At 35.9% G+C, this 9,522-nt stretch overlaps 1 protein-coding gene across 2 annotated transcripts in view; it reads left to right on the forward strand.

Moving 5' to 3' along the window:
• The window catches only part of LOC134853083 (conserved oligomeric Golgi complex subunit 3-like), a 115,887-nt gene extending 106,720 nt beyond the window's left edge, over window positions 1–9,167 (forward strand). Inside the window, exons 5-13 of one of the 2 annotated variants that reach the window (XR_010164316.1) lie at window positions 1,296–1,485; window positions 1,897–2,087; window positions 2,428–2,574; window positions 4,282–4,456; window positions 5,129–5,365; window positions 6,493–6,636; window positions 6,961–7,139; window positions 7,894–8,710; window positions 8,896–9,167. Coding sequence is in view for 1 of the 2 variants with exons in the window: in XM_063869019.1 (XP_063725089.1) it covers window positions 1,296–1,485; window positions 1,897–2,087; window positions 2,428–2,574; window positions 4,282–4,456; window positions 5,129–5,365; window positions 6,493–6,636; window positions 6,961–7,139; window positions 7,894–8,628 (1,998 nt within the window). In the remaining variant the exon portion in view is untranslated. Of the gene's footprint in view, window positions 1–1,295; window positions 1,486–1,896; window positions 2,088–2,427; window positions 2,575–4,281; window positions 4,457–5,128; window positions 5,366–6,492; window positions 6,637–6,960; window positions 7,140–7,893 lie in introns of both variants that reach the window. The other variant, XM_063869019.1, reaches the window with a different exon arrangement.
• Window positions 9,168–9,522: the final 355 nt, after the last annotated feature.

Genomic DNA, 9,522 nt, shown 5'->3' on the forward strand with positions numbered 1-9,522 from the left:
GCCTCTGTGTAAATGTCATGACGTTTTGCTGATGATTACACTGGTCTGCTATCATTTTCACTCAAGTTTTGTTTTTTTTTCTCAGAAAATTGTTATTTTGTTTAATTATGAATTAGAAATCAAGTTTAAGATTTCCTGAAAATCCATCTGAAATCATCTGTATCCTGTTTCATCTGAAGAAACTGATGCTGCTTTTGTTCTTCTTCTTGTTGCTGATCTTGATCTTCTTGTCCAAATTGTTGTTGTTGTTGATTTGGTTTTCTTATTTGTTGCTGTTGATCTTGTTCGTCTTGTTGATAGCCCTTTTCTCCTCGTTTGCAGAAGATTGAAATGCAGAAATGCTTTCTCTTCTGGAGTCCGACTGCCGACGTGTCATTGTTGTCGTAATAGACACTGGATCGACTCGAGACTGCTATCGAAAAAACCAAGATAGCTGCCAAAACTATGAGAACCTTAGACATGATTTATTCGCAATAAAAATCGCTTTGGAAAGAGTTGATTTTAAGGAAGGTTTATTGCGTTTGCCGATTGGTGGAAGATCAGTTGGAATGAAACATGTGTTTTTTCGACGCTCTTATAGTTGAAAGCTTGCGAATGTATACATCAAAATAAACAGTGACCCGAAAATATACTATTGTTAAAATATTGAAAGAATTGAAGTACTCAGTAAAATAGGCCTTTTCTTTACAAATCACACAGCAAACTTGCCCCTTTTCAGAAAGTTTTCTTTTGCTGTTATTGATTGATGATTGGGTTTCATTTTTCGCCGATAAACAAGTTAACGATTTTTCCTGATAAATCAATAAAAGCAAGAAGATCGGCTTAAGATAGTTAACTAGCAACCTCATTTATGAAACCTCTCCGATTCTTGAATCCATTAAGTGACCAAAATATCTCGTGTTTGAAAATGATCCATGGGTTTGAGATATGATTTAGTACATACTAGTTTTCACACAAAATCTTGCAAAATCTAAAAATCTCTGGAAAGAATTTTGCTAGTAAATGCTGATTTTTTCCATGAAGAAGAAATTTAAGAAAACTAATTATTATAATTGTTAATATAATTTTCTAGAGAAATATAATTTTTAAAAGCAAGTTAATTATCAATGTAGAGAGCTGATTTACGTGTTTGTTGGCATTTTGGTAGTCAATGCAGATTCTTTTTCATGAAGAAATTTCTTAAGTGTAATTATAATAATTTTTAATATGATTGTCTGGAGCAATATAATTTTTCTGGTATCATTAAAAGCAATTTTAGTTATCAATTTTTAACCTGGTTTGCGTGTTAATTGCAGGAGAGTTCGAACTACCTGATGCTGTACAAGAATTCCCATAGCAAAGCACTAGTGATGATGAAGAACTACTTCCAGTCTACATTAAACACAGCCGCCCAGCTGCAATCTCTCAACCCCCCACCTGCATCTAATAGTAGAGGAGCTCAGAGTGGTGTGGGCGGGGAGGGAGCTGGTCACTCTATGATATCAGGTAAAATGAATTCAGGAGTTTGCCAAAAAGTATCTTGAAAAAAATTAAAAACGAAAAGTTCATCTTAAATTAACGTACTCGTAAAAACTCGAGGGTAATGAGATAAACTCACGTAATTATTCTTGAGTTTTACTAAAAAATTTTTTACGTGCCTGAAAAAAACAAGAATTTTGGCTTTTAGAATTAACGTGGTTGTACAAAGGTTTCCAGGAGCAGCAGATTAAGTTGAATGAATGTTTTTGAGTCGGCGAGTTGATCGAGAAACAAAATGAGAAACGTGTATTGATTCTGAAAAAAAAAACGAATAGTAGTTATTGAATACTCAGCAAGCGGTGAAAAAAAATTAACGAGAACACATCTTCATCTGATTATTTAACTATACAGGATAGAATGGCTTAATCTGTTTCTTAGGGGACGGCCCAGATGTGTCTCCCTCATCCCTCCCCACCCAGTTGACTGTGGGCGTGGGTGTGGGTGGGGGACTGGGTGGAAACAACAGTTTCTCCCTCCTCTATGGCAAGTTCAGGGCCATATCTTCGTCCATGAAAGTGTTGGTTGAACAACTGGAAGAGAGGCAGAACAAGTACATAGAGTGTCAACAGGTAAAGGTCAACAATTAATTGATTTCAGAAAAGAAGTGTATGTAAAGCACTTCTGAGCTCCAAAACAGAAGGACAAAGACACCCGATGATGATGATGATGTAAAAAGTGGTCGTTTGTTCACAAAGTTTAGTTCAGGATGTGGTTTATTTTCTGAAAACGATTTTTTTGCGGTGGTATTTCGAAAAGAGTTAGTTTTTTATGAACACAATTTTTTTTAAATGATTTCATGTAGATATTTTAAACAGTTCTTGATTTGTTCAAAATGAGTTTTGAATGTTTTTGTTAAGATTTATTATTTGTTTTGTATGATCATTTAGTCTTCTCGTTGTTTTTGTTCAGATTCTGGAGGACTGTGAGAGTATCTACTTCTCAGCCAGACACTCCCTGGTGGGGGCCAGTGTTGTCCAGGGGGTGGGGGATCTGCTGACCAGACACAAGAGCGACCACTGCGGACTCTTCAGAAATGGAACGTTCATGATTCTACAGGTACGGTGTTCTCTGGCTACTTAAGACGGGTCATCACAGTAAACGGGTCTCCTTCGCAGAATTATAATCTCCAGAAGAGTAAAATGACTGTTTAGTAGGGGGTTTGTTACTAGGCTGGTGGGCTATAATGGGAAATAACCCTTCAGACGATTTTTGAGCTAATCAGTAGATAAAATCAATTAGCTATAGTTTGCGTTATTAAGTCAACGGTAGGGTAGGTCTGACCGCTAAAGATATAAATAGTTCTTGTACGCGTGAACCTCGCTACATGACTGCCATAAAATTTTGAAACGGAACTTAAATTGAACTTGACGAAAATGTGCGAATGAATTAACCGTCGTTTTTTTCGTATTGTTTACATTAGCAAACTTTAGTGCGCGTAGTGTATTAGTACGACTATTCTTTTTTCTAACTTTTGGTGGCATGTTTACGGCTGTTTGGTAGGATGTGCTTATTCTGGCAAAATTCTCAAGAGTCGAGAAAAACCGGCTTGAAATTTTGATTTTTGTCTGTTTCCGAGCGAGTAAAGCGAGCGAACCGGCTTATCTTGTTTCTCAGCCAAATGTTTTTATAACAAATAATCCTGCGGCTTTAAAAAAATTTCTAAAAATTATTTCCGTGTTGAGAAAAACCAGTTTGAAATTTCGATTCGTCTATGTTCGAGGGAAAAGTGCAAGCGAGCAAGCTTATTTTAGAAGGATGAATCACGAAACTTTAGTTTAGCTCCAGTAAAACAATTTTTTGCCATCTTCGGAAGTTTTAATTATTTCGAAGAAAAATTCAGCAAAAAAATTGAAAAAGAAAGAAAAAATTCAGCAAAAAAATTGAAAAAGAAAGAAAAAATTCAGAAAACATTTAAGTTTTTTGGTTTTTTCTTTTAGTTTTTGACTGATTTGCCCTTCGAATATGCCTAGTAATTAAGTTTTCGTCTGACGACGCACAAAAATAAGCACTAATTTGAGAAAAAAATATGGAAAAGCTTTTTTTATTTATTTTATTTAAGACATTGTCTGCTACTTGTTTTATATGCTTTTCTTTTAAGGATTTTTCATTGAGAAATTATTTTTGGTTATCGTTTTTTGATTTGAAAAATTATGGCATAGTAATAATGTAGCCCAGCAATCACATGGTTGTACTTCTAAATGGCATGTGCGCTGTTTTTTGCTCGGTGAGCTTGTTTAAGATAGCAAAATCTTAGTTAACCTTAAAAAATTAACCTTTGGGCTAGTCTTCTGGCTGGTGAACTTGAAAAAAGAAAAGTTAGACCATTGCTTCAATAGTTTTCCCTTGTGAGGTGATCAACATATACCAGAATTAGTTTCTGGTCTTTACCGTTATAGTCCCCCAGCCTAGTAACAAGACATTTATATCTACACACTTACCTTGTTTTGATGTTAAGGGGGAGGAGTATAGTTTGTTGGGAGCTATAATGTGATTGACACAAAATTTCGACTCTTTTCCACTCCCCCCACTTTTGATTTCCAATAATCGTAATGGAATGAACAAATGATGAACATGGCATGGTGAGCAAACATACTAAAAATTGTGAAAAGATTTGTTCTTCATACCTTATATTGTAAATTAATGCGTTTTGCCATATCTAACGTAGAATAACAGTAAAAACAATACTTAAAGGTAGCGGAAGGGGGGTGCAAAAGAGCCAAAATGTCTGACCTTCAAGCGTTTTCTCAAGCGATACAACTTCAGGTGTGTGTCGACGAGTGGGATCTGTTCCACCACTTCTTCTCCAACTCCGAATCAGAGAGACTCTCTAACTTCTTGATGTCTCTCTGCAACCACCTCTACGACGCCCTCAGACCACTCATTGTACACATAGCACACTTGGAGACACTGTCTGAGTTGTGCTCCATTCTCAAGTCAGGTTTGTGTTTTTTTTTTTAGTGAGAGCGGTCGTGGTCGAGACCCGCGGCGTGTAACAGGAAGGTCTTGGGTTCGAATCACACTTCGGTGACGGTTGAAGGGGTCCCAGTTTCATCCGCCTCCCGAGGGCTAAATGGATGAATTTTACATCCCCTATCGGATATTAGGAGCAACGTTTTAAGACGAGGAAGTAGATGCCGGGGGCAATTGAAAAATTATTATTTTTTCGAAAATCAAAAGATTTTTTATCGGCATGATTGAGTTGCTCGAAATAAGTTAACAAGGACTGATACGATGATAGCCACTTTGTAATGAAGATGTTTTCTGATTAAATCGGGAGACGTTTTCCTAATGATTTTAATGGATGGTAAAATATCTTTTGTGTGACTGCAATGGAATGATACTTATTACCAGACAAGGATATAGAGTTCTCTCGATGGGTTAAGGGACGGATTTTCAAAAACTGGTTTTAGGTTGAACAAACTGAGTTTTCAAGCTCTCTCAACACCCTGTTTTAATTTTTTAAAGCTTTTTTGGTAGGTTTTCACTGATAAATTGCTTAATCGGCGCGCTTTATCACAAATTTAATTTATTGATGAAGCTGGTTTTTTGAGAGATCAAGTAGGAAAAAATGTCCACGATTTTGATCTCTTTCTTTTTTCTACTGCTTCAGAAATGCTGGGTGACAAGGTGTTATCTCTCAAAACAAGAATCTCAGTGTTCGAACAGACATGCAAACAGATGTTAGAAGATATCCAAGAGCGACTAGTGTACAGAACCCAGATGTATATCAAGAGCGACATTGTTGGGTATGCTCCGGTCGCGGGTGATCTGGCATATCCGGAGAAGTTGATTATGATGAGAGAGATTGCACAGTCACTCTCGAAAGAACAGGCAGAACAGAAAGCAGGTGAGAATCGAGATCATTACGAGTAGAAAATTATGTGATTCTGCTCTTTTCCAGCTTCCCCCCTTTCAAATTCAATTTTGAAAAGCTTATTAAACATTGTCATAATGCAATGAATTTGGCGTGGTGAGCAAATTGAAAAACTGGGAACAGATTTGTTCCTCATACTTTACAGCGTAACATCATGCATTTAGCCGTAATAACACGTAAAACAAACATAAAACTCGGTATTTTTAAAGGGGGGAACTGGAAAAGAGCCAGTGATTCATCACGATCACAGAAATGTTTAGAGTGATTCGAAAAATCATGCCTATATTCGCAAAAGCGTCAAGAGCGATTCTGGAAATCATTCTTAGTATCACAGAGACGTCTCTCAGGCTAATGACTCAACGATTGTAAATGCAATTTATTAAATAGCATTTACAATCATTGAGACACTAGCCTGAGAGGTTGTCATTAGACCTTCTGGTCCGTTTTCAGACGTCTCTGTGATTCTAAGAATGATTTGCAGAATCACTAACGTTTTAAGTGAGCTTGATGAATAATTCAAATTTTTGAAAAAACATGTCAAAAATGCCGTTTTTAGGCTTTTTGGATAAGTTTTGACCGCGTGGTTTCTCTGCTATAATGCATTTATTGTTTATGTGCTTTTAAATGATTTACGAAATTGATGGCGTGAGTTTTAGATGTTGCTGAATGCACTGAAGACTTAAATTGGTTGTGTGGATTTTTTGTTGGAAATTGGTGTCGCTCAGTTTTCAGTCTTGAGGGTTTATCGTTTTAAGTTCCAAGGGATCCTCAAATTACATCTCAAATCAGAAACACTGATTTCTACTTCACTTAAAACTTCCTTATATTTAAATTTCTTAAAGATAATCTTGGTCGGAAAATTAGCTATTTTTCATAACTCGTTTGATATTATTACAACCAGGAAAAAAGAGTAAGTGAGCAATTTTGTAGTTGTAAAGAGTACTTTGAATATCTGAATATGGTGATGGCTGAATGAATAGTTAACCTAGTGCCAATTGTAATGAATAACCTTGTGAAAAAAATTTAAAAATACAACAAAATTGCAGGTGTGGGGGAAAGGGTTGGAGGTCCAAATAGTTAATCAATGTCACTGATTTCAGAAGTGTCAAGTGACGGCGGAGAGACATCATCCTCGGCTGCCGAAGAGTCAGTGGATGAAGCATCCTCTTCTCAGAAACTCACTTCAACTCCGAATGAACAGCTGAACCAGAGCCTTGCTTCTGATCCATTAACTAACTTACCGGGTAAAATCTTTCAAAATGATCTATCTGCATTTTTGAAGAGAAAGATAAATAGTAATCATCTGAGAAACTGTCTATGGAAATGAATCGTAATTATTTTTTGCTAGCTATCGGATAAAGGAATCGGATAAAAGAATATTTTCAATTGGCTATCTGATAAAAGAATCGGTATTCACCGAATTTCGGTTTTCCCATAGTTACAGAAACTTGTAGTTCAGAAGGGGCAGCTGATGAAACCATATGTTACAGAAAAGGCAGATAATAAAAAGCACAAATTGAAAATGAAGTAAAAACCAAAAATGAAAATGAGAATAAATTGTTTTTCAGGAGTGAGAAAAGACAGTTCAAGTAGCCGAAGTGCGAGTGGGTCGACATCCATCGCTACCAATGACATATCCCCGGCAGACATGCATGGCATGTGGTACCCGACTCTGAGGAGGACTCTGGTCTGTCTGTCTAAACTCTACAGGTGTCTCGACATTGACATTTTCAGAGGACTAGCTCAGGTTAGCAGTTAAGAAGACGAAAAATTTGTTTCTTCCATAATAATAGTTGACAGCTAAATTTTGAAAATTAAATTAAACATATGCGTAAATTTTACAAGGAGCTGCGCATTTTGTTGCTTACTGGGGTGTTTGTGCAGTAGTTGTTGTTGCTTGAAGAAATGGAGCGCAAAAAAGAAAATCGAATCCCCAATAAATTACATGCTGTGTATTTAATAGCGTTGTTCGTCTTTTAACCAAAATTGTGGTACGTTTTTCTCGTGCGAGCAATGATACTCAATGATATTCTTCATTTTTAATAGTTCAGTTGAGTTCAGGAACGTCAGGGTAGCTTGGAGTGTTTTAAATAGTAAGCGAGATCAAGGTTGGGGTCATTTGCAGCTCCTTCGGATCCTTGTAGCAAAAAAATCGGAATTATTTCACAAACTCATGGTTATGTTCTGGATGTTGGTCTGTTTTTAATGGGTAAAGTGTTGTTATGATTGACAAGAAGTATTTTTTGAGAGCGTCAGTTTATTTTTGTTTTTACTGTCATATTTATCTAATTTTAGGTTAACTCCTTGTTATCTCGAATTTGTTATTAGTGCTTTTTAAGAGTAATCTTGCTAGGCATTATAAACAAGAAATTTTGCTTTGAGCGCAAAAATTAGTGTTTTCTGAAAAAAAGTAAAACTAATGATGCTTTTAAAAGTATGTTGCATTTGAGTATTAAGTTAGGCTCTGTTCAGCTCGATTAAATATTTTGCAATTTTTCCAGGAAACTCTGGGCTGCTGTGTGCAATCTCTCCTGTTCGCCTCGAATCAAATCAAGGCCAAGAAATCAGAAACAGACGCCCAATTATTCTTCATCAAACACCTGTTAATTCTACGTGAACAAATACAGCCTTTCCACTCGGAATTCTTTGTGACAGAAACGGTTTTGGATTTCTCTAAAACAAGACTGGCAGCTTTGGGGTTATTGAGCAAAAGAGAACGCCTGTTTAGCTTAAGTCGTAGTAATGCTTTGCTTCAATTTCTAATCGATGGAAGTCCTCAAGTGACAGAGTTAACTGTTGATTCGAAAAAAGATGTCGATATACAATTGAAAAAACACTGCGAAATATTTGTGGAAAACTGCTCAAAAGCCTTGTGTGAACCACTAATGCAATTCGTGGAAAAGGCGAAAGTTATTATCGAACTTAAAAAAGGAGGCCAATCTTCAAATTCGAAAGTAGCGTTACGACAACAGCCTTTCGCCAATGCGAAAAAATTACAAGATGTTGTTGGGTCGACTAACAAGCTGATTAAAAATCAGTTGCCGAAATTGAAAGACAAAATGAGCTTGTATTTGGCAAATAGAGACACGGAAGCTATTTTGTTCAGGCCGATTATGTCGAAAGTGGTGAAAGTGTTCACAGATGTGAGACAGTTGTTGCAATCTTATTACACAGAAGAAGACGCTCAGATCATTGCATTGCCGACTGCGGAAGAATTAAAACTGATTCTAACTTGAAATAAACTTGATTTTGTGGTTGAACTTATTATTGAAGCACTTGGTTTGTGATAGTTGCTGACGTAATTATCTGCTTTTTGAGGTAAAAGGTTAATTCTCAATTCCTATTTGTATGCGTTTTTTCAACAAGCAGATGGCATTTGTCATAAATGCTTGCCAGATTTTTTTAATCGGGTTTTAAAGCTTAATCAAAGTTTTAATTAAATCAAAGTTTTAATTAATGACAACTTAATATGGTTAGCTGTAAAAAAGCGGCTTTATTTTTAGGTCTTTTAGTGGGGTTTGGGATGGTGCTTGGTAATTAAGACTACTGGACATAAAGACGACATGACCTGAAGACGACAAAGAAAATAAATTGAACTGTTCGGATTTCTCAGAAGAAATGTGTGTACCTTCGTCCGAAAGTCTCATTAGAAAAGGCTGGCGGTTTATTTGCCGCACTCATTTATTTTTGGGACTCATATATCAAATTTTGTAAATGCGAATATAATGTCTAATTGTACATACTTGATCTAAATTTATCTTGGAAAAAAAATCTTGATGAAAATAAATCTAAATTTATCTTGAAAACCACTGATAAAACTCAATAGCGGAATTGAGGTTGAGAGCTTGCAATGGGTCTGTGAATTTGTTTCATAAACCTTCTTAAAAGTAGGAAAATTTGCTTGAAAAACATAAGACTGATTGAAAATTTGGATGTTTAAGGAGAGCTTTGATGTCATAAATTCAGTATTCTTATCGAGATATTTTAGTTCTGCTGATTTTTCTCGGTGGAAATTATATCAATGTTTTCAACTGGCAAAACATTGATTTTTTTTTGATATTTTTTTTCAACTTTGAGAAGGAGTTTTTAGAGTTGATGATGAACGTAGTTCAGACTCTTATATAGGTCGT

The sequence above is a fragment of the Symsagittifera roscoffensis genome, chromosome 8 (assembly GCF_963678635.1).
Source record: "Symsagittifera roscoffensis chromosome 8, txSymRosc1.1, whole genome shotgun sequence".
Classification (NCBI taxonomy): domain Eukaryota; kingdom Metazoa; phylum Xenacoelomorpha; order Acoela; family Convolutidae; genus Symsagittifera; species Symsagittifera roscoffensis.